This window comes from Salvelinus alpinus, chromosome 31, assembly GCF_045679555.1.
Source record: "Salvelinus alpinus chromosome 31, SLU_Salpinus.1, whole genome shotgun sequence".
Classification (NCBI taxonomy): Eukaryota; Metazoa; Chordata; class Actinopteri; order Salmoniformes; family Salmonidae; genus Salvelinus; species Salvelinus alpinus.
In genome coordinates this window covers 13,265,625-13,293,235 of record NC_092116.1, presented here as the reverse complement: position 1 = coordinate 13,293,235, position 27,611 = coordinate 13,265,625, and the positions used below count along the sequence as shown (strand labels likewise).

The 27,611-nt window shown below is 48.7% G+C and overlaps 1 protein-coding gene across 9 annotated transcripts in view; it reads right to left on the bottom strand.

Moving 5' to 3' along the window:
- The window catches only part of LOC139561888 (adhesion G protein-coupled receptor L3-like), a 336,416-nt gene that overhangs the window by 93,488 nt on the left and 215,317 nt on the right, over nt 1-27,611 (bottom strand). For all 9 annotated transcript variants that reach the window (XM_071379279.1, XM_071379281.1, XM_071379283.1 and 6 more), the window contains 2 exons: nt 19,191-19,541; nt 12,296-12,399 (listed from right to left, as the gene is read on the bottom strand). In XM_071379279.1, the coding sequence (XP_071235380.1) occupies nt 12,296-12,399; nt 19,191-19,541 (455 nt within the window). The remainder of the gene's footprint in view (nt 1-12,295; nt 12,400-19,190; nt 19,542-27,611) is intronic.

The following is a 27,611-nucleotide window of genomic DNA, read 5'->3' as shown; positions in this document are numbered from 1 at the left end:
TCATGCCTCTCTCTCTCTCGCGCGCGCTCTCTCATGCCTCTCTCTCGCTCCCATGCCTCTCTCTCTCTCATGCCTCTCTCTCTCGAACTCATGCCTCTCTCTCATGCCTCTCTCTCATGCCTCTCTCGCTCCCATGCCTCTCTCTCTCTCTCGCTCCCATGCCTCTCTCTCTCTCGCTCTCATGCCTCTCTCTCTCGCTCTCATGCCTCTCTCTCTCTCGCTCTCATGCCTCTCTCTCATGCCTCTCTCTCATGCCTCTCTCTCTCGCTTCCATGCCTCTCTCTCTCTCTCGCTTCCATGCCTCTCTCTCGCCTCTCTATCTCGCTCTCATGCCACTCTCTCGCTCTCATGCCTCTCTCTCGCTCTCATGCCTCTCTCTCTCTCTCTCTCTCGCTTCCCTGCCTCTCTCTCGCTCTCATGCCTCTCTCTCTCTCTCTCTCTCTCTCTCTCGCTTCCATGCCTCTCTCTCGCTCTCATGCCTCTCTCTCTCTCGCTCTCTCGCTCTCATGCCTCTCTCTCTCTCTCTCTCTCTCTCTCTCTCTCATGCCTCTCTCTCTCTCTCTCGCTTCCATGCCTCTCTCTCTCTCTCATGCCTCTCTCTCTCTCTCGCTCCCATGCCTCTCTCTCTCTCTCGCTCCCATGCCTCTCTCTCTCTCTCTCATGCCTCTCTCTCGCGCTCGCGCACTCTCTCATGCCTCTCTCTCTCTCGTGCGCGCTCTCCCATGCCTCTCTCTCGCTCTCATGCCTCTCGCTCTCATGCCTCTCTCTCATGCCTGCCTCTCTCTCATGCCTGACTCTCTCTCATGCTTGCCTCTCTCTCATGCCTGCCTCTCTCTCTCGCTCCCCTGCCTCTCTCTCTCGCTCCCATGCCTCTCTCTCTCGCTCCCATGCCTCTCTCTCTCACTCCCATGCCTCTCTCTCTCGCTCCCATGCCTCTCTCTCTCACTCCCATGGCTCTCTCTCGCTCTCATGCCTCTCTCTCGCTCTCATGCCTCGCTCCCATGCCTCTCTCTCGCAACCATGCCTCTCTCTCGCTACCATGCCTCTCTCTCGCTCCCATGCCTCTCTCTCGCTCTCATGCCTCTCTCTCTCTCTCTCTCTCATGCCTCTCTCTCGCTACCATGCCTCTCTCTCGCTCCCATGCCTCTCTCTCGCTCCCATGCCTCTCTCTCGCTCCCATGCCTCTCTCTCGCTCCCATGCCTCTCTCTCTCGCTCCCATGCCTCTCTCTCGCTACCATGCCTCTCTCTCGCTACCATGCCTCTCTCTCTCGCTCTCATGCCTCTCTCTCTCTCTCTCCCATGCCTCTCTCTCACTCTCATGCCTCTCTCTCGCTCTCATGCCTCTCTCTCGCTCTCATGCCTCTCTCTCTCTCTCTCATGCCTCTCTCTCTCTCTCTCATGCCTCTCTCTCGCTCCCATGCCTCTCTCTCGCTCCCATGCCTCTCGCTCTCATGCCTCTCTGTCGCTCCCATAACTCTCTCTCTCTCTCTCGCTCTCATGCCTGTCTCTCGCTCCCATGCCTCTCTCTCTCTCTCGCTCCCATGCCTCTCTCTCTCGCTCTCATGCCTCTCTCTCGCCGCTCTCATGCCTCTCTCTCATGCCTGCCTCTCTCTCATGCCTGCCTCTCTCTCATGCCTGCCTCTCTCTCATGCCTGCCTCTCTCTCATGCCTGCCTCTCTCTCATGCCTGCCTCTCTCTCATGCCTGCCTCTCTCTCGCTCCCATGCCTCTCGCTCTCATGCCTCTCTCTCTCGCCTCTCTCTCTTTCTCGCTCTCATGCCTCTCTCTCGCTCTCACTCTCTCTCTCTCTCATGCCTCTCTCTCGCTCTCATGCCTCTCTCTCTCTCGCTCTCATGCCTCTCTCTCGCTCTCATGCCTCTCTCTCTCTCGCTCTCATGACTCTCTCTCTCATGCCTCTCTCTCTCTCGCTCTCATGCCTCCCTCTCTCTCGCTCTCATGCCTCCCTCTCTCTCGCTCCCATGCCTCTCTCTCGCTCCCATGCCTCTCTCTCGCTCCCATGCCTCTCTCTCGCTCCCATGCCTCTCTCTCGCTCCCATGCCTCTCTCTCGCTCCCATGCCTCTCTCTCGCTCCCATGCCTCTCTCTCGCTCTCCCATGCCTCTCTCTCGCTCTCCCATGCCTCTCTCTCGCTCCCATGCCTCTCTCTCGCTCCCATGCCTCTCTCTCGCTCTCATGATTCTCTCTCGCTCCCATGCCTCTCTCTCGCTCCCATGCCTCTCTCTCGCTCTCATGCCTCTCTTTCTTTCTCTCTCTCTCTCATGCCTCTCTCTCGCTCCCATGCCTCTCTCTCGCTCCCATGCCTCTCTCTCGCTCCCATGCCTCTCTCTCGCTCTCATCCCTCTCTCTCGCTCCCATGCCTCTCTCTCTCTCGCCTCTCTCGCTCTCATGCCTCTCTCTCTCTCATGCCTCTCTCGCTCTCATGCCTCTCTCGCTCTCATGCCTCTCTCTCTCTCATGCCTCTCTCTCTCTCATGCCTCTCTCTCTCTCATGCCTCTCTCATGCCTCTCTCGCTCTCATGCCTCTCTCGCTCTCATGCCTCTCTCGCTCCCATGCCTCTCTCGCTCCCATGCCTCTCTCGCTCTCATGCCTCTCTCTCGCTCCCATAACTCTCTCTCTCTCTCTCGCTCTCATGCCTCTCTCTCGCTCCCATGCCTCTCTCTCTCTCTCGCTCCCATGCCTCTCTCTCTCTCTCGCTCTCATGCCTCTCTCTCGCCGCTCTCATGCCTCTCTCTCGCTCTCACTCTCTCTCTCTCTCATGCCTCTCTCTCGCTCTCATGCCTCTCTCTCTCTCTCTCTCTCGCTCTCATGCCTCTCTCTCTCTCGCTCTCATGACTCTCTCTCTCATGCCTCTCTCTCTCTCGCTCTCATGCCTCCCTCTCTCTCGCTCTCATGCCTCCCTCTCTCTCGCTCCCATGCCTCTCTCTCGCTCCCATGCCTCTCTCTCGCTCCCATGCCTCTCTCTCGCTCCCATGCCTCTCTCTCGCTCCCATGCCTCTCTCTCGCTCCCATGCCTCTCTCTCGCTCCCATGCCTCTCTCTCGCTCCCATGCCTCTCTCTCGCTCCCATGCCTCTCTCTCGCTCTCCCATGCCTCTCTCTCGCTCTCATGCCTCTCTCTCGCTCCCATGCCTCTCTCTCGCTCTCATGATTCTCTCTCGCTCCCATGCCTCTCTCTCGCTCTCATGCCTCTCTTTCTTTCTCTCTCTCTCTCATGCCTCTCTCTCGCTCCCATGCCTCTCTCTCGCTCCCATGCCTCTCTCTCGCTCCCATGCCTCTCTCTCATGCCTCTCTCTCGCTCTCATCCCTCTCTCTCGCTCCCATGCCTCTCTCTCTCTCGCCTCTCTCGCTCTCATGCCTCTCTCTCTCTCTCTCATGCCTCTCTCGCTCTCATGCCTCTCTCTCTCTCATGCCTCTCTCTCTCTCATGCCTCTCTCATGCCTCTCTCTCTCTCATGCCTCTCTCGCTCTCATGCCTCTCTCGCTCCCATGCCTCTCTCGCTCCCATGCCTCTCTCGCTCTCATGCCTCTCTCTCGCTCCCATAACTCTCTCTCTCTCTCTCTCGCTCTCATGCCTCTCTCTCGCTCCCATGCCTCTCTCTCTCTCTCGCTCCCATGCCTCTCTCTCTCTCTCGCTCTCATGCCTCTCTCTCGCCGCTCTCATGCCTGCCTCTCTCTCATGCCTGCCTCTCTCTCATGCCTGCCTCTCTCTCATGCCTGCCTCTCTCTCATGCCTGCCTCTCTCTCATGCCTGCCTCTCTCTCATGCCTGCCTCTCTCTCTCGCTCCCATGCCTCTCGCTCTCATGCCTCTCTCTCTCGCCTCTCTCTCTTTCTCGCTCTCATGCCTCTCTCTCTCTCGCTCTCACTCTCTCTCTCTCGCTCTCATGCCTCTCTCTCTCTCGCTCTCATGCCTCTCTCTCTCTCGCTCTCATGCCTCTCTCTCTCTCGCTCTCATGCCTCTCTCTCTCTCTCTCTCGCCTCTCTCGCTCTCATGCCTCTCTCGCTCTCATGCCTCTCTCGCTCTCATGCCTCTCTCTCTCTCATGCCTCTCTCTCTCTCATGCCTCTCTCTCTCTCATGCCTCTCTCTCTCTCATGCCTCTCTCTCTCTCATGCCTCTCTCGCTCTCATGCCTCTCTCGCTCTCATGCCTCTCGCTCTCTCGCTCTCATGCCTCTCTCGCTCTCTCGCTCTCTCGCTCTCATGCCTCTCTCGCTCTCATGCCTCTCTCGCTCTCATGCCTCTCTCTCGCTCTCTCGCTCTCATGCCTCTCTCGCTCTCATGCCTCTCTCTCGCTCTCTCGCTCTCATGCCTCTCTCGCTCTCATGCCTCTCTCTCGCTCTCTCGCTCTCATGCCTCTCTCGCTCTCATGCCTCTCTCTCGCTCCCATGCCTCTCTCTCGCTCCCATGCCTCTCTCTCGCTCCCATGTCTCTTTCTCTCTCTCGCTCTCATGCCTCTCTCTCGCTCCCATGCCTCTCTCTCTCTCTCTCATGCCTCTCTCTCGCTACCATGCCTCTCTCTCGCTACCATGCCTCTCTCTAGCTCCCATGCCTCTCTCTCTCGCTCTCATGCCTCTCTCTCGCTCTCTCGCTCTCATGCCTCTCTCTCTCTCTCGCTCTCATGCCTCTCTCTCGCTCTCTCGCTCTCATTTCTCTCTCTCGCTCTCTCGCTCTCATGCCTCTCTCTCTCTCTCGCTCTCATGCCTCTCTCGCTCTCTCGCTCTCATGCCTCTCTCGCTCTCTCGCTCTCATGCCTCTCTCGCTCTCTCGCTCTCATGCCTCTCTCTCGCTCTCATGCCTCTCTCGCTCTCATGCCTCTCTCGCTCTCATGCCTCTCTCGCTCTCATGCCTCTCTCTCTCGCTCTCTCTCTCTCGCTCTCATGCCTCTCTCTCGCTCTCATGCCTCTCTCTCTCTCGCTCCCATGCCTCTCTCTCTCTCGCTCCCATGCCTCTCTCGCTCCCATGCCTCTCTCTCGCTCCCATGCCTCTCTCTCGCTCCCATGCCTCTCTCTCGCTCCCATGCCTCTCTCTCGCTCCCATGCCTCTCTCTCGCTCCCATGCCTCTCTCTCTCTCTCTCATGCCTTTCTCTCGCTACCATGCCTCTCTCTCGCTACCATGCCTCTCTCTCGCTCCCATGCCTCTCTCTCGCTCCCATGCCTCTCTCTCTCTCTCTCATGCCTCTCTCTCGCTACCATCCCTCTCTCTCGCTACCATGCCTCTCTCTCGCTCTCATGCCTCTCTCTCTCTCGCTCCCATGCCTCTCTCTCTCATGTCTCTCTCTCGCTCCCATGCCTCTCTCTCGCTCTCATGCCTCTCTCGCTCTCATGCCTCTCTCGCTCTCTCTCTCTCGCTCTCATGCCTCTCTCTCGCTCTCATGCCTCTCTCTCTCTCGCTCCCATGCCTCTCTCTCGCTCCCATGCCTCTCTCTCGCTCCCATGCCTCTCTCTCGCTCCCATGCCTCTCTCTCGCTCTCATGCCTCTCTCTCGCTCTCATGCCTCTCTCTCGCTCCCATGCCTCTCTCTCGCTCCCATGCCTCTCTCTCGCTCCCATGCCTCTCTCTCTCTCTACCATGCCTCTCTCTCGCTCCCATGCCTCTCTCTCGCTCCCATGCCTCTCTCTCTCTCTCTCTCATGCCTCTCTCTCGCTACCATGCCTCTCTCTCGCTCTCATGCCTCTCTCTCTCTCGCTCCCATGCCTCTCTCTCGCTCCCATGCCTCTCTCTCTCTCTCTCATGCCTCTCTCTCTCTCTCCATGCCTCTCTCTCGCTCCCATGCCTCTCTCTCGCTCCCATGCCTCTCTCTCGCTCCCATGCCTCTCTCTCGCTCCCATGCCTCTCTCTCTCGCTCTCATGCCTCTCTCTCTCGCTCCCATGCCTCTCTCTCGCTCCCATGCCTCTCTCTCGCTCCCATGCCTCTCTCTCTCTCTCTCATGCCTCTCTCTCGCTCCCATGCCTCTCTCGCTCTCATGCCTCTCTATCGCTCTCAGGCCTCTCTATCGCTCTCAGGCCTCTCTCTCTCTCATGCCCCTCTCTCTCATGCCCCTCTCTCCCTCATGCCCCTCCCTCCCTCTCATGCCCCTCCCTCCCTCTCATGCCCCTCCCTCCCTCTCATGCCCTCCCTCCCTCCCTCTCATGCCCCTCTCTCCCTCCCTCTCATGCCCCTCCCTCCCTCCCTCCCTCTCTCTCATGCCCCTCCCTCCCTCCCTCTCTCTCATGCCCCTCCCTCCCTCCCTCCCGCTCTCACGCCCCTCTCTCCCTCCCGCTCTCACGCCCCTCTCTCCTTCCCGCGATCCTCTCTCATGCCTCTCTCCCCCCATCTCATGCCTCTCTCTCCCCATCTCATGACTCTCTCCCCCCATCTCATGCCTCTCTCTCCCCATCTCATGCCCCTCTCTCCCTCCCGCGATCCTCTCTCATGACTCTCTCTCCCCATCTCATGCCTCTCTCTCCCCATCTCATGCCTCTCTCTCCCCATCTCATGCCTCTCTCTCCCCATCTCATGCCTCTCTCTCCCCATCTCATGCCTCTCTCTCCCCATCTCATGCCTCTCTCTCCCCATCTCATGCCTCTCTCTCCCCATCTCATGACTCTCTCTCCCCATCTCATGCCTCTCTCTCCCCATCTCATTACTCTCTCTCCCCATCTCATGACTCTCTCTCCCCATCTCATGACTCTCTCTCCCCATCTCATGACTCTCTCTCCCCATCTCATGACTCTCTCTCCCCATCTCATGACTCTCTCTCCCCATCTCATGCCTCTCTCTCCTCATCTCTCCCCATCTCATGACTCTCTCTCATCTCATGACTCTCTCTCCCCATCTCATGACTCTCTCTCCCCATCTCATGACTCTCTCTCCCCATCTCATGACTCTCTCTCCCCATCTCATGACTCTCTCTCCCCATCTCATGCATCTCTCTCCCCATCTCATGACTCTCTCATCTCATGCCTCTCTCATCTCATGCATCTCTCTCCACATCTCATGCCTCTCTCTCCCAATCTCATGCCTCTCTCTCCCCATCTCATGCCTCTCTCTCCCCCATCTCATGCCTCTCTCTCCCCCATCTCATGCCTCTCTCTCCCCATCTCATGCCTCTCGCTCCCCATCTCATGCCTCTCTCTCCCCCATCTCATGCCTCTCTCTCCCCATCTCATGCCTCTCTCTCCCCATCTCATGCCTCTCTCTCCCCATCTCATGCCTCTCTCCCCCCATCTCATGCCTCTCTCTCCCCATCTCATGCCTCTCTCTCCCCATCTCATGCCTCTCTCTCCCCATCTCATGCCTCTCTCTCCCCATCTCATGCCTCTCTCTCCCCATCTCATGCCTCTCTCTCCCCATCTCATGCCTCTCTCTCCCCATCTCATGCCTCTCTCTCCCCATCTCATGCCTCTCTCTCCCCATCTCATGCCTCTCTCTCCCCATCTCATGACTCTCTCTCCCCATCTCATGCCTCTCTCTCCCCATCTCATGCCTCTCTCTCCCCATCTCATGCCTCTCTCTCCCCATCTCATGACTCTCTCTCCCCATCTCATGACTCTCTCTCCCCATCTCATGCCTCTCTCTCCCCATCTCATGCCTCTCTCTCCCCATCTCATGCCTCTCTCTCCCCATCTCATGCCTCTCTCTCCCCATCTCATGACTCTCTCTCCCCATCTCATGACTCTCTCTCCCCATCTCATGCCTCTCTCTCCCCATCTCATGCCTCTCTCCCCATCTCATGCCTAGAGTTAGATGCACTATTGTAAAGTGGTTGTTCCACTGGATATCATAAGGTGAATGCACCAATTTGTAAGTCGCTCTGGATAAGAGCGTCTGCTAAATGACTTAAATGTAAATGTAAAATGCCTCTCTCTCCCCATCTCATGTCTCTCTCTCCCCATCTCATGTCTCTCTCTCCCCATCTCATGCCTCTCTCTCAATTCAATTCAAGGGCTTTATTGGCATGGGAAACATATGTTAACATTGCCAAAGCAAGTGAAGTAGACAAACAAAAGTGAAATAAACAATAAAAATTAACAGTGAACATTACAACATAAGTTCCAGAAGAATCAGTCTCGCGCTCCTCTCTCTCTCGCGCTCCTCTCTCTCTCTCTCTCTCGCGCGCGCGCCTCTCCATCTCCCTCTCGCGCGCGCGCCTCTCCATCTCCCTCTCGCCCGCCTCTCCATCTCCCTCTCGCCCGCCTCTCCATCTCTCTCTCGCCCGCCTCTCCATCTCTCTCTCGCCCGCCACTCCATCTCTCTCTCGCTCGCCTCTCCATCTCTCTCTCGCGCTCCTCTCCCTCTCTCTCTCGCGCGCCCGCCTCTCCATCTCCCTCTCGCCCGCCTCTCCATCTCCCTCTCGCCCGCCTCTCCATCTCCCTCTCGCCCGCCTCTCCATCTCCCTCTCGCCCGCCTCTCCATCTCCCTCTCGCCCGCCTCTCCATCTCCCTCTCGCCCACCTCTCCATCTCTCTCTCGCCCGCCTCTCCATCTCTCTCTCGCCCACCTCTCCATCTCCCTCACACAATACAATGCGAGAGAGAGAGACGCGAGAGAGAGAGGGGCGCGAGAGAGAGAGAGGCGCGAGAGAGAGAGAGGCGCGAGAGAGAGAGAGAGGCGCGAGAGAGAGAGAGAGAGGCGCGAGAGAGAGAGAGAGGCGCGAGAGAGAGAGAGAGAGGCGCGAGAGAGAGAGAGAGGCGCGAGAGAGAGAGAGAGAGAGAGGCGCGAGAGAGAGAGAGGGGCGCGAGAGAGAGAGAGGCGCGAGAGAGAGAGAGGCGCGAGAGAGAGAGGCGCGCGAGAGAGAGAGAGAGGCACGAGAGAGAGAGAGGGAGAGGCGTGCGAGAGAGAGGGAGAGGCGTGCGAGAGAGAGGGAGAGGCGTGCGAGAGAGAGAGAGAGGCGCGAGAGAGAGAGAGGCGCGAGAGAGAGAGAGAGGCGCGAGAGAGAGAGAGAGAGGCGCGAGAGAGAGAGAGACGCGAGAGAGAGAGGCGCGCGAGAGAGAGAGAGAGGCGCGCGAGAGAGAGAGAGGCACGAGAGAGAGAGAGGGAGAGGCGTGCGAGAGAGAGGGAGAGAGAGGCTTTTGTCTACCTCTCCCACGCCTCTCCCTCTCTCTCGCACGCCTCTCCCTCTCTCTCGCACGCCTCTCCCTCTCTCTCTCTCGTGCCTCTCTCTCTCTCTCGCGCGCCTCTCTCTCTCGCGCCTCTCTCTCTCGCGCCTCTCTCTCTCTCTCTCGCGCCTCTCTCTCTCTCGCGCGCCTCTCTCTCGCGCCTCTCTCTCTCGCGCCTCTCTCTCTCTCGCGCCTCTCTCTCTCTCGCGCCTCTCTCTCTCTCGCGCCTCTCTCTCTCTCGCGCCTCTCTCTCTCTCTCGCGCCTCTCTCTCTCTCTCTCGCGCCTCTCTCTCTCTCTCGCGCCTCTCTCTCTCTCTCTCTCGTGCCTCTCTCTCTCGCGCCTCTCTCTCTCTCGCGCCTCTCTCTCTCTCGCGCCTCTCTCTCTCTCGCGCCTCTCTCTCTCTCTTGTTCCTCTCTCTCTCTCTCTCTCTCTCTCTCGTGCCTCTCTCTCTCTCTCTCGCGCCTCTCTCTCTCTCTCTCGCGCCTCTCTCTCTCTCTCTCTCGCGCCTCTCTCTCTCTCGCGCCTCTCTCTCTCTCTTGTTCCTCTCTCTCTCTCTCTCTCGCGCCTCTCTCTCTCTCTTGTTCCTCTCTCTCTCGCGCCTCTCTCTATCACATTGTATTGTGCGTAGCAGCTCCATCTTTAGACTTGGAGGAAGAAAAATAATATTTCCAAAGCACAACCACGAACCCTTAGGGTGTACGCTAAGTGTTGTACTGCCTAAATGTATGCCACTTAGTTGGAGAGTGTACCTATTTTTATTTTCCGGGGGAAACAATTCAATAGAAATCTTCTTAAGCCACGGATGAGTCTGTTAATTTGCTAATGAAGAGTCTCCATTTGCCCACAAACTAACAACCGCTTTGTAGTTTGGGAGTTTCTTGTCTCTTGGCTTTTCAATTACAATGTATAATTCCGCCAAGCAGAGAGGCCTAATGATGTAAAGGAGTCTCATTTCATAGTGCAATGTGTTTCTAGGCTTTTCATTTATCTGGAATTGGATTATGAAGAAAAACAGGGACTTGTGTGTACTGTAGCTCTTTGTTTCTACTAGCTGGCCAGCCAATTGAAAAGGGCCTTGAAAAAGCACCTGTTCTATTCATCAAATGGGTCATGTTTTCACATGCAGATCACTGGGCTGCCATTCCCGAAAACAACATTTACTGAGACTGATCCCAGGGTCAGAATGCTAAACACAGCCCTCAGAAATAAAACTTCTGGATGTATTCAATTCCACAGGGACATTGAAGAGGCGAGGTTGGATCTGTTTTGGTACTTTACAGTACCGGCGGCATATTTGTATGACTTATTTGTATGATTTGTATTCACGCCGCTATTCTTACTAATGTCCTCCCTTTTTGGAATGCTAATAGCTTTGTGCACATTTGATTAGCCTCGGGTTCAGTGAATACCAAGGGACGTAGCATTTGGGCTACGTTTAGGAGTCTAACCCTGCCCGAGGCATCCGTGGAAGTCAGACATCTGTTTATAGTCCGCTGGGTTCTCCTTCCATCCACTTCTTTCCTCTGATATTTTATACAGAACCGCTGCTGGATTCAAAGTCTGGAACTGCGCCCCAAAATGGCAACCTACTCCCTTATATAGTGCACTACTTTTGACCAGGGCTCAAAGGGCTGTGGTTAAAAGTAGTGCACTATTAAAGGAAGAGGGTGCCATTTGGGACGCAAACGCCCAAAAATATGCATGCAGCGCGATGAGGCCTTCGTCCCGGCGACCTCCAACGCATTGTAAATAGACGCATTAGGGGGAGACTACGGTGTCCGCGGCACAGGGCCTCACACGACTTACTGGGCCATCGCTTGCAATCCCTGCCCCTGTGTTTATTAGCAGAACCAATTACACCGGCTTAATTGGCCTTTCTTCGAGAACCCTGTTCCTGTGTGGACAGTGTGTGGAGAGTAGAGAAGCCCTCTCGCTTAGCCTCTTTCTCTTAATGAAAAGAGTTACGGCCACAGTAAGAACGAGTTAAGTCTGTCAATGTCTCTCTCGCTCTCAATCCTGGTCTCTCTCTCCCTCGCTTTCTCCACCTCTCTTCCAGCCTCTCCCTATTTCACTCATAGTCCCGCTTTCGCTTGTCTCCCTCTCTGCGTCTTCCTGTTAATGAGAAGAACCAGCGACAGTGGAGCGGCAGACTGAATTCTGGGATGCCTGATAGGTTGATCTTCATTTAAATTCCCCGGTGACAACGAGGGATGACAGGCACATCGCTCATGCCTAATTTGCGTAATAAAGATGAATAACACTTTTGTAAAAAAAAATGCACCCATTTTCCAATAGTCACTCCCACAAGGGGCAAGACTGTGTCAAGTTTTGTGCTGCTTGGCTTGGGAGAAAGTTAGGATGTATACTATAACGGACTATGAGTTTGAGTCAGGAAATAGTGACACTATGGTAAAGGATAAGATAGAATCGTCTCCATATCGATTTAAACAGAACGGCACTGAGCTTTAGTTAACAACCAAAACATCAGCCCACGGTCAAACAAAAAACAAAAAATACACCTGATCTCTCTACCTCTACCCCACACTTGTCTTTTCCCAACCACCCGTTCTCCATCCAGAACCACAAAGTGCCGTTTGGTTAACGGGCTTTTGCCAGTCTGGAGTGGATCATAAGTGTTATTGCTGGCATGCCTCGGGCTCCTGCGAGTTTCAGCGAGTGCATTTTGACATCTGATGCAATTCACAAACAGGGAGAGAGCTGCTACTAGTACTGCTACAGTCCCAATAACCATCTCTTCTGTCTGGGAGATTCCATTAGAGATTTAAACACAGAAGGGGAATGAGACAGACCTCCTCTGGGGCTAAAGAAAATGGAAGAATGAGAGGGCCATAATTGTGTAGTGGGTGTATTGGCCACCATTGTGAACTCGACGCAGTAGGTAGGACAGTACTCTAAGACCTCTGGTTTCAACTGTGGTTTTTATGTCTGAAGTGGCGACTGCTATTCCTCTTTACCTGGAGCGAGTGGAAGACTTGACATTAATTGACCAATTACGTTATCTGAGCAGAGACAAAGGAAACCCGTGGAGCACAATGATCCTAGAGGATGGGACGATGGGCATAGTCTTCCCTTAGTCTAAGGGGTTTCCATTGTTGCAAAGTGAACAAGTGTGAATTGCCAAGCGTGAAGTGTGTGTGTGTGTGTGCGTCTATGTGTTGGTCCCCTTTGGGGGCCCCCTTACCTTTTGGGTGATTACATTGACCCACGGGGACGTACAGTTGCTAAGGTTGGGCCCTTGAGGGTCCCAGTATCCTTCGGGCCCCATACATAGATACATGGCCACGCCTGTGGAAGAAAACAAGACTCAGAGTTAGAGGCAATAGAGCAAGAATACAGGGATTCATATCTAAAAAGCTTTCGCTGCCAACGGTGACACGTGTGCTTCCAAACAACTTCATTCAACAGCCTTGTTATAAATAACTTCTTTTTTTTCATCCTCATACAATCTGTTGGTGTTTGTCTGTGTGAACATATACAGCGTGTCACTATAATTCATATCCGAATTAAACTACCATGTACCTTAAAACCAATTCCCCTTCGAGTGGAACTGACAGCGTTTTAAACTACTTTGCAGATATGAAACAGACCAGCATAACATCAGTAAAAAAATATTGACTTCCCAGTTTGTGCTACAAAAGCAACTTTATAAAACGTTTTGAAGAGGTTCTATTTGAAAATAATTATTATGACGTAGAGTAAGGCATTGTTGGCAGACTAGATGGATCCGTTTAACGCATGACTAATATAATTGACCAATAAAATTACATTTTATTGGACAAACACACATATTTAGCAGATGTTATTGCTGGGTGTAGCGAAATGCTTGTCTTCCTAGCTCCAAAAGTGCAGTAGTATCTAACAATTCACAACAATACACACAAATCTAAAAGTAAAATAATGGAATTAAGAAATATGTACACTAAGTTTGGGGTCACTTAGAAATTCTCTTATTTTTGAAAGAAAAGCAAATGTTTTTGTCCATTAAAATAACATCAAATTGATCAGAAATACAGTGTAGACATTGTTAATGTTGTAAATGACTATTGTAGTTGGAAACGGCAGATTTTTTATGGAATATCTAAGTAGGCGTACAGAGGCCCATTAACAGCAACCATCACTCCTGTGTTCCAATGGCATGTTGTGTTAGCTAATCCAAGTTTATCATTTTAAAAGGCTAATTGGTCATTAGAAAACCCTTTTGCAATTTTGTTAGCACAGCTGAAAACTGTTGTTCTGATTAAAGAAGCAATAAAACTGACCTTCTTTAGACTAGTTGAGTATCTGGAGCATCAGCATTTGTGGGTTCGATTACAGGCTCAAAATGGCCAGAAACAAATACTTTTCTTCGGAAACTCGTCAATCTATTCTTGTTCTGGGAAATTAAGGCTTTTCCATGCGAGAAATTGCCAATGAAACTGAAGATCTCGTACAACACCGTGAACTACTCCCATCACAGAACAGAGCAAGCTGGCCCTAACCAGAATAGAAAGAGTGGGAGGCCCGGTGCATAACTGTGCAAGAGGACAAGTACATTAGAGTGTCTAGTTTGAGAAACAGACACCTCACAAGTCCTCAACTGGCAGCTTCATTAAATAGTACCCGCAAAAACACCAGTCTTAACGTCAACAGTGAAGAGGCGACTCCGGGATGCTGGCCTTCGAGGCAGAGTTGCAAAGAAAAAGCCAAATCTCAGACTGGACAATAAAAATAAAATATTAAGATGGGCAAAACAACACAGACAGAGGAACTCTGGCTAGAAGGCCAGCATCCCGGAGTCGCTTCTTGACTGCTGACGTTGAGACTGGTGTTTTGCGGGAACTATTTAACGAAGCTGCCAGCTGAGGACTTGTGAGGCGTCTGTTTCTCAAACTAGACACTCTAATGTACTTGTTCTCTTGCTCTGTTGTGCACCGGGGCCTCCCACTCTTTCTATTCTGGTTAGTTTGCGCTGTTCTGTGAAGAGAGAAGAACATCGTTGTACCAGATCTTCAAATTTCTTCAGCCTTCTGAGGTTGAAGAGGCGCTGTTGCACCTTCTTCAGCACACTGTCTGTGTGGGTGGACCTTTTCAGAACGTTAGCGATGTGTACGCCGAGGAACTTTTGCTTTCCACCTTCTCCACTGCGGTCTCGTCGATGTGGACAGGTGCGTGCTCCCTCCACGATCAGCCCCTTTGTTTTGTTGACATTGAGTGAAAGGTTATTTTCCTGGCACCACTCTCCCAGAGCCCTCACCTCCTCCCTGTAGGGTGTCTCGTCATTGTTGGTAGTCCAAAAAAATATTGGTATCAGGTTGTAAATCCCAGCTGGCCTGGTACATTGTTTGCAGCCTCCATTCGGGATGCACTGTTTCAGTTTCAATGACTCAATATTCTGGACAAAAACGGACAAATGTAACTAAGGCTGGGAATGTCAATACAATCAAACTAGCAAGGGTAATGATCACTAGTTAGTCATAGCATGGCTAATAGGCTAGCATATCTATTTATGTAGCTATTTATTTAGCAAGATAAACACAGAGCCTAATGTACTGACTGGGAGGATGTTGTCATTGTACGATGGGTGAGTGGCTGACTTTTCCCCCCCATATCGTTTTTCTGTGGCTACAGCTAGAGATGCAGGTGTCATCTGGTTAGCATGCATTGGTAGGCAAGCTGCAGAAGTGCGAGCAGGCTACTATTCCCTATCATTTTAGCAGTGAAATGTTGATGGCCAACTATAAGCTGAGAAGGTTTATCTACTGTTCCCTGGTCAGATTTGAGCTCATCTGGCTCTGGCTAACAGACGTTCATCTTGTTGTTGATGATGTGCATAGGCAACAGAGAGAGAGATGCTTTCATGATCAATAGAACTGTTAAGTTGACAATAAGAGGACTCCCATGGTATTTACATATTTGCAGAAATCCATTCAGGTGCATTTTGTGGCTTTTGGGGAAGGCATTCTAATAATCTAAAGTCACGCTACTGCCTGTAAACACACAGTCCAGTTCAAAGTTCAGTCTGTGTAGACTCCGGTCCTGGACAAGACAGATGTTTTTATGAGGTTTTATTTACTGCAGTGTCTATTAATTGTCCAAAAGCACAGCTGCTTTCCCTCTCTGTATTGCTATAGAATGTTCACCAATGCCTTCCCCTGTCATTCCCAAACATTCTATGAATGTATGAATACCTGACCATATGTACACGCTCACTTGTCAGATTTTTTTTTTTTTTACACGTAAACGGTCACATTCTTCCTGGGTATGTACATGAAGAGATTTGAATAAGATTTCATGTTTCTAAAATGCTGTCAGTTCCACTTCAATAATAACACACTACAAATACATATAATTGGGATATGACAAAGGAATAGAATCTACTGGTTTCATCTCCACATGTTAAATGAAGTCCTAATTGTTTTGTGGTAGCACTTCAGGGCCTACAGAGGTATCCTGGATAGTGTGTGTTTCTAGTAATTAAGAGTTGAAGCACCTCTTCATGTGTTAAACGGGTGAGACAGTTGAACTCCGTGCAAAAATACACCAAACTGTGTTCCAATTAAGTCAGATATCCTGGAGTTCGTTACGAAAGGTCAATTAAGGGTGCCCGAGGGGGAGGACTGCTACTGACGGGGATGTGGAGTGACGTGTGTGTGTGTGTGTGTGTGTGTGTGTATGTCTTTTGGCCTCTGAAACCAGGCCAAAAATGGGACTGTGCCCCATCAGAGCTTCTACTTACTCTGTGTATAAACGGGGATTGTGTCTTTATCATCTAATCAACGACACTATCGGCCGGCCTAAAACAGTACACAGCAGTGTTCCAAATGGCACCCTATTCCTTACATAGTACACTACTTTTAACAAGAAACCTATGGGCCGGGATTAGGGTGCCATTCCCTTAGGGTGCTATTCCCTCTATAGTAGTGCACTATAAAGGGAATAGGGTGCCATTTGGGAGGCATGTTATGGTAAAGGGATACAGAGAGAGAGGAAATTGGGTTCCAAATGTGGGCTATGGCATTGATAGTGTTTATATTCAATCTGTGTATTTTTAACTTCATGACTCTGTCAAGGAAAAACGCTGGCCTTCGATTTGTACACGTCTATGGGCTAGAGGAGGAGGAGACAGACTGATAACATTAACTGATATAAACTTTGACTGACACATCGTTTCCTTCTTGGACGGCATTACGTTTGATGGGTTTATCAGATAGACCTCCACCTGAGGGGGGGAGAGAGTATGGGAGAAAGGTGGAGTGAGGATGATTGATAGAGTGACTGAGAAAGAGAGAGACCGAAAAAAAAAGATGGAGAGAGGGGAGAGAGAAAATAATAGAGAGAGAGATGGTAGGGATTTGAGGAAACTCAAAGCCGTCCATGCGTCGGCAAAGTCGTCTGAAGTGTGGTGGGCTTTAAAGAGAGACGCGCAGAGCGGTGGGGGTTGTGTGTCCCACATCCTGCTGTACGCCAGCCATCGTCTGGATAGTGTCGCCAGTTAAACGAGGAGAAGGCGGCGAGAGACAAAACGTTCCCCACCCCTGGTTGTAACATTTCTGTGCTCGTATTCAAAAAATGTCTTAAGTGCTGATCTAGGATCAGGTACCCCCTGTCCATACAATCTTATTCATTATGATCTAAACAGCAAAAATGACCCTATTTCAGCACTTTGACTTTATGAGTATGGGCCAAGTCACAACGCAAAACTTAAACTATATTGATACTGTTTCTAATGGCAACATGTACAATAATTTCTTCCATCTGTCCTTGGTATCACGCTCTACTTTTGGTTTCACTACATGACCAGAAGTATGTGGACACCTGCTCATCAAACATCTCATTCCAAAATCATGGGCATTAATATGGAGTTGGTCCCCCCTTTGCTGCTATAACAGCCTCCACTCTTATGGGAAGGCTTTCCACTAGATGTTGGAATATTGCTGTAGGGACTTGCTTCCATTCAGCCACAAGAGCATTAGTGAGGTCGGGCACTTATGTTGGGCAATTAGACCTGGCTCGCAGTCCGCGTTTCAATTCATCCCAAAGGTGTTCGATGGGGTTGAGGTCAGGGCCAGTCAAGTTCTTCCAACCCGATCTCGACAAAGCATTTCTGTGTGGACCTCGCTTTGTGCACGGGGGCATCGTCATGCTAAAACAGGAAAGGGCTTTCCCCAAACTGTTACCTTAAAGTTGGAAGCACAGAACCGTCTAGAATGTCATAGTATGCTGTAGTGTTAAGATTTCCCTTCACTGAAACTAAGGAGACTAGCCCGGACCATGAAAAACATTCCTCCTCCACCAAACTTTTCAGTTGGCACTATGCATTGGGCAGGTAGCGTTCTTTTGGCATTTGACAAACCCAGATTTGTCCGTCGGACTGGCAGATGGTGAAGCGTGATTCATCACTCCAGAGAACGCGTTTCTACAGCTCCACAGAACCAATGGCGGTGAGCTTTACACCACTCCAGCCAACGCTTGGCATTGCACATGGTGATCTTAGGGCTTGTGTGCAGCTGCTCGGCCATGGAAACCCATTTCTTGAAGCTCCTGACGAACAGTTCTTGTGCTGACGTTACTTCCAGGTGCAGTTTGGAACTCTGTAGTGAGTGTTGCAACCGAGAGCAGACAATTTATACGTGCTACACGCCTCAGCACTCGGCGGTCCCGTTCTGTGAGCTTGTGTGGCCTACCACTTCGCGGCTGAGCCATTGTTGTTCCTAGACGGTTCCACTTCACAATAACTGCACTTAAAGTTGACGAGGTCAGCTCTAGCAGGGCATAAATTTCACAAACTGAGATGTTGTAAAGGTGGCATCCTTTGACAGTGCCACATTGAAATTCACTGAGCTCTTCAGTGAGGACATTCTACTGCCAATGTTTGTCTATGGAGATTACATGGCTGTGTGTTCGATTTAATACACCTGTCAGAAATGGGTGTGGCTGAAATAGCCGAATCCACTAATTTGAAGGGGTGTCCACATACTTTTGTTTATATAGCGCATGCAGTCTGTTTACTATTGACTTCGAGAAACCATTTCCCTCAAAAGAGGCCCTTGATCTCCTATGGATCTTAATAGGTTGGTATCCATTCCTTTTGGTCTGTGACAAAGGAGTAGAGAAAGAAACGAGTGAAGTGGCGCCTTATGAACACAAAGTGCCTGGCCCTCGTTAAAGAGCACACACACACAACTGTGTTTAGTGTTAATTAATTAGGCTAATTGTTTCCTGGGAGTGAAGAAGCAGAGGGGAGGATTCCGCCTCGTGGTTCCATATGTGTGGCTTTCTTTAGCTCTCCTCTCTCAGAGAGTCGGGGGGGGGGCGAATGCATACAAACAAAACAACAAACCTGGAAATAACATTCGACCGTGCCAAACATCACACTTCAATATGCCGAACAGAGTTGAGATAAGCAACGCCAGAATGTGTTTGATGACAGATTTCGGTTGGAAAACTGAAGGGATTAGTTGAGTTAATTGTAAGACTTAAATTCAGAAATTCAGCTCATGTGAGAAAGATTTGATTTAATGGCTAAGCTCATCCTTTTCCGATCATGATCCATTCCCGAGGGAGGCCAATTCAGGAGCCTGCGGAGGATTCTGGTTTGTCTGAGGGCCATGGCTGTCAATGGTCATCATTATGTACAATTTCAATATTTTCTCGTGTTCTTCTTCGGTCTTGTTTTTATTTCTCCTGTTTTTTTGGTCTACCTTATGTCATTTTTAGCATTACATTGCTATTGATTACTGCATTGTTGGGTTTGGAGCTGCGAGAACGGCATTTCGCTGCACGCGACATTGAAACTTGAAACTTGCTGGTTCGATTCCTGCAGTGATCACTAATCTATTTTTGTGATACTTCAGACATTCCGTACATTGCATGTACTACGTAGTGCTTTAAGACATCGCTTGAACTCACAACAACATATGTTACACATACATACATTTAAACCAACATATTTGTTGCACTGGTAAGGAAATGTATCACGGACAGTGATTAGCTAGATTTGGCTATTACCACAGTGTAGGCCTTTGGTTGACATACTTTTACCAGGGCCCAGTGAATGGGCACGGGAGCCACAGACTTATGTAGAACAAGCCCATTACCTATTGTTCCAGTCGGGCAGGGTTGCCTCGCCACCAGTCCCTGTCTCATCTTGGGCCAGGACACGTCCGACATGATCATGGGATTACAGTAGTCAACGCTGACGTTGGGGAGCTTGGAGGACGGGGACGTCCTTGTATTGCCCTCTGGGATATTGCCGTCCGCTGGCGGAAATAGCGGCGGCAGGGTAGTCGAGGTGGGTCGCGGTCGCTGGGCAACGGGAGTCATCGCCGAAACCCTGGTGGTCGTGGTGGTGCTGGTTGTTGATGTGGTCGTCGTGGAAACCATCGTCGGTCGAGGTGTAGTCCGTGTTGTTGTGGTATCCATAAATACAATCACAGATGAAGACGATTCTGTATTAGGAGGGAAGAAAGAGTCAAATAAAAAGCCCTGTCTTTCCTCTAGAATTAAGTGAGAAATAACATAGCATTCTAAATGGAATAAGGATAGAGGGATAGCGAAAGAGAGAGAAAAAATAGATTTCTTTAGTTCTTCAGTCACAGTTAATTTATCTCAAGAGGCAAATTTATTTCAGGCCTGGTTGCAAAAATAGGTGTTCCATTTTTCCACCACCCCCCGTCCCGTCAGTTTAAGAGGCGATAGTTCAAACTGGATCAATTGGATCTGGCAGGCTCGGTTTCTGCCGAGGAGCTGGCAGACTCCTGCAGCTAGCAAAGACACACAGGCATCCATTTCCAGCTATGGTTTGTTTGTGTGTGTGTGTGTGTGTACCAAGTCAATAACAGTATGTGTGTATGAAATTCTGGGTGTGGAGGAAGACAATGGTGACGTATAGGACATTGTTTTTCTTTGTCTCCCCACGGATACACATTATTTATTTTATTTATTTAACTAGGCAAGTCATTTAAGAGCAAATTCTTATTTACAATGACGGCCTACCCGGGCCAAACCCTAACACGGACGACGCTGGGCCAATTGTGCACCGCCCTATGGGACTCCCAATCACATCCAGTTGTGATAAAGCCTGGAATTGAACCAGGGTCTGTAGTGACCCCTCTAGCACTGAGATGCAGTGCCTTAGACCGCTGCGCCACTCGGGGGCCTCCTGATTCTCTCTTATGATCTTGTTTCCCTGAGGTCTTGAGGAAAGGGCTTACACACACACACACACCCCATCGCCCCTAACTATCACAAACACACACACACACACACCCCATCGCCCCTAACTATCACCAACACACACACACACCCCATCGCCCCTAACTATCACCAACACACACACACACACACACACACACACACACACACACACACACACATAATAAGGGCCCAAAATGTATTTAGCAATGAGCATCTTATGAATGTGTGGTCTAGGCTCAGACGCAAAGAAGCCGGGGCCAGGAGAGATAGGTCAGGGCTCATAACACTCCAGCAAACAGTGGGAGAGTGAGTGGGCAGGCAAATCAATGAGACAACACACGCACACAAAGTGGAAGGGAGGGGGGGGGGTTCTATAATGGAAAAACAGACCACTCTCTAACGCCGCAGTGGCCATTATCTTTTGTCTTAGTGGAAGCCAGGATAATTGGAGGTGGGACCATAGTGGAACCTAGCTCTCTGGAGAATGGAGGTTAGTTCCCTTAGCCACTGTGACGCAGCAATCCATTCCAAATGCAATCATGAAGCTGACGTTTGGTTTTCCAATAGTTACCTGCAGCATAAGTGACAAGTGTGGTGGATGATAATTCCATTTTTAACATAAATGTGGATAATGCAGGATTCAAGTAATTGGTCTTCGTTAGAGTGCTACAAAAACACCAGACCATGTGTCGGCCTGTAGATTTGATCTGTTTTTTTTTTTTTAAGTGAGGCAGTCTTTGGAGGTTGGTGTATTGAGGAAGAGGAGGATGGTTCGCTGTAAAATTTAGAAAAAAAGTCACGAAAAAAATGATCCTTGGTACAGTTTAACACTATGCCCCTGTCTGTTATGGGCTAGTACTATAGCAAAACACATGAGTGCAGCACACGAACAACATTTGTTGAGCTGGGGCTATTAGCTTACCGAGACCCCCGTTGGTACACCCAGCTGTGGTAAAACACATTCAAGGACATTCAGTAGTAAACAAACATGTCCCACTATTTGATTAAATACATTATCTTTTTTTCTTTTTGTTTTGTGTGAATACTTTAGATGGATCAAGGCTTTATTCTCTCCAACAAAAAGAGTGTGTTTTTAAGATCTCTAGGTATCTGTGGACTGCGATGGAGCCTCCATTGCCTTAACAAGCATCCTTTTTAATCAAAAGGTAAATAACACATAATCAGAGGTAAATAACACCGTTTTACCTCGTTCGCAATGCACATTTCATGACTTGCTTTCGCCTGCTCACAAAGCATTCGCGCACATCAAAGTTAACTATGGTATATACAGCCATTGTTGACAAAACACAATGTGTACACATTTACACACACAAAATATGCACGCAAGCATGTAATTCATACACACATTACATACACACACACGCACCCTCACGCACGCACTTACACACAAACACACCCTCTCATCAGCCCTAGTGTGCCAAACAACTCTCCTGATACAGGCCAGTCAAAAGTGAATGAACGCAGAAATAGGTGTTTAACATTTCCCCCTGCGTGAAAGACGTCGCCATCTGCAATGACAGTAACACGCAAACATTCATCTGTGCTACAATGCACAACGTCGACTCCTGCAGAAATGATTATATGGACATTGAGGTGAAAGAAAAATGATGTAATCACAGAGCAGATCTTTCCATTAACTTACTCATGGTACTTTTTATTTATTCATCCATTTTGGGACGAGTCTCTCTCCTATCACATACTAACACTTGTGTGGCGAGGCCGGTTTTAATTTCCCTTGAAACGCATTGTGATGGACCTCTCTTGGGCTGAGGGTTCTGTTCCAAATGGCACCCTATTCCCTACGTGGTGCACTACTTTTGACTAGAGCAAGGTGCGCAGAGTGGCCAATTGGGATAATGATAAAAGTTCGGCCCATGATTGGTATCATGCAGGGTGGCTATTTTGAATTCCCTGGGACCTTGTTAAGTCAGTATTTGTGATACAGTACCGTTCCCATTTCTTATGTTACAGGCCAATTATTTCCTATTTCAGAGATGTATTTTCAAAGAGGGAGCAGGCAACCGTGACCTTAAACCATGACCCCAAACCCGGAACAATGTTCACACCCTCAAAAAAGAGCCTTTTCAAGTTGCGCAATACCACAATGAGACTATTGCTACAATGACCATATACATTTGACTTCCCCACATATCATACTAACAATGCTCCAATAGCGGATATTCAATCTACATCTACTGTATAGCCTTGAGTTTCTATCGAACAGCAAGTAGACCTAACGCTCTTGCTATGTCAAAGAAATGCTCCAAGTTTCCGATTCTACAATCTCAGTGATTGGGTCTTTTTCTTGTAGAAGAGAATTTGAAAACCCTTCACGAGGATAGAATGAACCTGAAAATCTATCAACCATTCCGTAAATGATAAAAAGTAAAGAGTATACCTCCACATTTAGAGTATACCTCCACGTTTAGAGTATACCTCCACGTTTAGAGTATACCTCCACGTTTAGAGTATACCTCCACGTTTAGAGTATACCTCCACCTCTACGTTTAGAGTATACCTCCACATTTAGAGTATACCTCCACATTTAGAGTATACCTCCACATTTAGAGTATACCTCCACATTTAGAGTATACCTCCACCTCCACGTTTAGAGTATACCTCCACGTTTAGAGTATACCTCCACGTTTAGAGTATACCTCCACGTTTAGAGTATACGTCCACCTCCACGTTTAGAGTATACCTCCACATTTAGAGTATACCTCCACGTTTAGAGTATACCTCCACCTCCACGTTTAGAGTATACCTCCACGTTTAGAGTATACCTCCACGTTTAGAGTATACCTCCACGTTTAGAGTATACCTCCACGTTTAGAGTATACCTCCACGTTTAGAGTATACCTCCACGTTTAGAGTATACCTCCACCTCCACGTTTAGAGTATACCTCCACCTCCACGTTTAGAGTATACCTCCACATTTAGAGTATACCTCCACCTCCACGTTTAGAGTATACCTCCACGTTTAGAGTATACCTCCACGTTTAGAGTATACCTCCACGTTTAGAGTATACCTCCACCTCTACGTTTAGAGTATACCTCCACGTTTAGAGTATACCTCCACCTCCACGTTTAGAGTATCACTCCACGTTTAGAGTATACGTCCACCTCCACGTTTAGAGTATACCTCCACGTTTAGAGTATACCTCCACATTTAGAGTATACCTCCACATTTAGAGTATACCTCCACGTTTAGAGTATACCTCCACGTTTAGAGTATACCTCCACGTTTAGAGTATACCTCCACGTTTAGAGTATACCTCCACGTTTAGAGTATACCTCCACGTTTAGAGTATACCTCCACGTTTAGAGTATACCTCCACCTCCACGTTTAGAGTATACGTCCACCTCCACGTTTAGAGTATACTCCACGTTTAGAGTATACCTCCACGTTTAGAGTATACCTCCACGTTTAGAGTATACCTCCACGTTTAGAGTATACCTCCACGTTTAGAGTATACCTCCATAGGTTGTGTCCTTTCCCCTCGTTATAGGGAAATACTGACAACAAAGTCACTACAGTAGATTGTGTGAGAGTCAGCAATTATGGTTAGAATTAAAAACCAGCACAGCACCAGGTGAGTGATACAAATAAAATAAGGGCTACATGATAGCCAGTACGCTTTTGAAAAAATTAACTGCTATTCTAAATAACAACGTTGCTAGAGATATGTTTTGTTCTAAAAACCTGTTCCCAGAGAGTTCTGAAAAATAAAGAAAGCTCGACTATGTCCTTGAGCAAAGGTGTGTATTTTGCATGAAGCGATTACAAAAGGACAAACGGGCCAGTAGACACTCATGTTTTGGGAAAGTCTTGTCTCACAACCACTACAAGGACATTTTGTTGTGCTCTGTTGGTTCCCTAATTTTATCTGGAAGCAACAAACATGGTTCAGGGTTCAAGTTCAGCGGCTATGTGAGTAGAAACTTTGTATTCTCAGAGAAAGTCATCCTTAACCGTACACGGTAGTTTTAATGCCTAAAACATTCTGCTTGGTATCTAATTGTTGTGGATCATGTAGAGGGAAGAAAGAAACCAAAAATGGCCTTGGAGATATGATTGTTGTGCAGGGCTCGAGCGACCTATTTATTTTTGCTTTGTCAGTTTAGTGTTCCTATTTCAAGCTTCACTAGGTTTGTAAAACCTTGGAATTGTGGGATGCCATCACTTGGAGGAGACATTGTTTTTAAATGATTCCTAAAGAGGTTTGTTTAAAAAGGAATGTACACAAGGTACTAAGCACATCCAGCAAACTTCCACAGGTGCAGAGTACACATTATGTCAGAGGAAGGAGAGAAAGGGGAAATAAGCACAATACTAAATGCTTTTGGACTTCTCTCAAAGTTTAAAAATTGCAGCCACATGAGACGAAAGAAAAATGGAAACCCCCTCCATCAAGACCACAATATTGTGATCACTTCTAACGTTAGAGGTCAATTGTTAAATTCATCCATACATGCTCTGAAATCCAGAACTTCAAAACACCAAAATGACAAAAAGTAAATACATAAAAAAAATAAAAAAAACACACAACCCTGAAGACTACATATCTTAATCTTTAACTCTGCACTGTTGGAAAAGGACCCCTAAGTCAGCATTTCACTGTCAGTCTACACCGGTTGTTTACGAAGCATGTGACGCATAAAATTTGATTTTATTTACATAACATCGCTTCCTTGCAACACGCCACGACACCTGCTAATGTTTCGACCTCCGACAGAGCTGTGTGCTTCATTTCAAAGCAGTCCTTCCTGCATAATTAGTCGTCCTCCTTTTTCTCCCCAGGCTTTACGGTAGTTACAATTAGATGAACCTTCCACTCGGTTTCAGGAATGGGCCCGTTATTTTGAAATGAAGTTGCTTTTAATGACATCATTTTCTATTGGTGGGATCTAAAGAAGAGAAGTAGGCTTGGGGGGGGGGGAGCGTCACACAGGATAGGGACTGTCAGTGTAAGGTTAAACTCAATTATACATTGTTAATATTTGAGCTCTGTTCACAGGTTTCTGCTTGGCCACGTCTGTTGGGGGTACGTCTTGAAACTGAAACTTCCACTGGGATTCACCTCAATCAAGTGTAGAGATACTGTCAACCAGAATCAACAAATCCTTATTTTTAAAAAGGAAGACAATTATGACAGTGTGAATTGTGTCATAATATCACTTGCATAATAGGTGCTTTGAGTAAGGAAGACAGTGGTGAATAATTGATTGAATTGTTGATGCTTTTATCATTGCATCGTTGGTTGAATTTGGTTTTCATGAACTACATATGACCTATTGTTATACAGGTTCAACATACTAAGGAAGCGAATGTTCGCTCGTCAAAACATTGCACACAGCTCTGCGGAGGTCGAAACATTAGCAGGTGTCATGGCGTGTTGCAAGGGAGCGATGTTACGTAAATAAAATCGAATTTCATGCTTCGTAAACAACAGGTGTAGACTGACAGTGAAATGTTTTATTTGATTTATTTCACCTTTATTTAACCAGGTAGGCTAGTTGAGAACAAGTTCTCATTTACAACTGCGACCTGGCCAAGATAAAGCAAAGCAGTGCGACAAAAACAACAACACAGAGTTACACGTAAACAAATGTACAGTCAATAACACAAAAGAAAAGAAATTGAAAAATCTATGTACAGTGTGTGCAAATGTAGAAGAGTAGGGAGGTAGGCAATAAATAGGCCCTAGAGGTAAAAAATAATTACAATTTAGCATTAATACTGGAGTGATAGATGTGAGTGATGATGTGCAAGTAGAGATACTGGGGTGCAAAATAGCAAGAGGGTAAGTAATAATATGGGGATGAGGTGGGCTATTTACAGGTACAGTGATCGGTAAGCTGCTCTGACAGCTGACGCTTAAAGTTAGAGGGAGATATACGTCTCCAGCTTCAGAGATTTTTGCAATTCGTTCCAGTCATTGGCAGCAGAGAACTGGAAGGAAAGGCGGCCAAAGGAAGTGTTGGCTTTGGGGATGACCAGTGCAATATACCTGCTGGAGCGCGTGCTACGGGTGGGTGTTGCTATGGTGACCAGTGAGCTGAGATAAGGCGGAGCTTTACCTAGCAGAGTCTTATAGATGACCTGGAGCCAGTGGGTTTGGCGACGGATATGTAGTTGGGGCGAGCCAACGAGAGCATATAGGTCACAGTGGTGGGTAGTATATGGGGCTTTGGTGAAATGCTGACTTAGGGGTCCTTTTCCAACAGTGCAGAGGTTAAAGATTAAGATAAGAAGTCTGCAGGGTTGTGTTTTTTATTTTTAATCATTTTGGGGTTTTGAAGTTCTGGATTTCAGAGCATGTATGGCTGAATTTAACAAATGACCACTAACATTAGAAGTGATCACTTTATTGTGGTCTTGATGGAGGGGGGTTTCCATGTATTTTTTTTAGTCTCATGTGGCTGCAATATAGCCACTAAACCCTGAGAGAAGTATTTAGTATTGTGCTTATTTCCCCTTTCTCTCCTTCCTCTGACATACTCTTATAAACCAACTAACCAAATTATACTGTAGCCATGACAACAACCGTTCATACCAATCGAACAGCAGTCAATGACACACAACTCAAAACTATTTTCGCTGTCTCAATCCATCCTTTCTCTATAATGATAACGCATTCAGTGGTAAGCCACACATATCCCCCTATATGTTCTGGTCACACCCCCCCACATGCTGTGCATGTACTGGAGCGGGTAGGTAAATGATGATGAAACTCCTGTCGTTTAATGGGCCTTTTGTGGCAGGCCCACAAATCTGTCAGTGGGGTCCGGTGGTAAATGATGCATGGAAACATCCGGTAATACCCTGATATCATCTGACATCAGGAAGCCATAATGGATGGATGGTGGCCATTGTTCGGAAACTAATTCCTCATCCCGGCTCCCAGAGACTACAGAGGGCAGCTGTGGCGGTTACTGCGACAGGGCCGTATGCACCGGTATGGGGGAGCATCCTGCCGCTCACTCAGCTTCTTCAATGCGCATACACAAATGGACTTGATAGCGTACACACACACAAATACAAATGGAGCTACATGGACATTCGTGCACATCTGCGCACATGTACGCAAACCTACAGTGTGCACACACGATGACAACAGGGCCCTGTGAGGCCTGAAATGAGGGACGCTGAGAGCTCACTAGCTCATTCTCATTTCCAGAGACAGAGTCAGACGGGCTTCTGAAAAACCTGCACATGTTTAAATAACCGTGGAGAGGTTGAAAGCAGGGAGGGAAGGAGGGGAGTGACAGGGGAAAAGGGGTAGCAGGACACAGTGTCT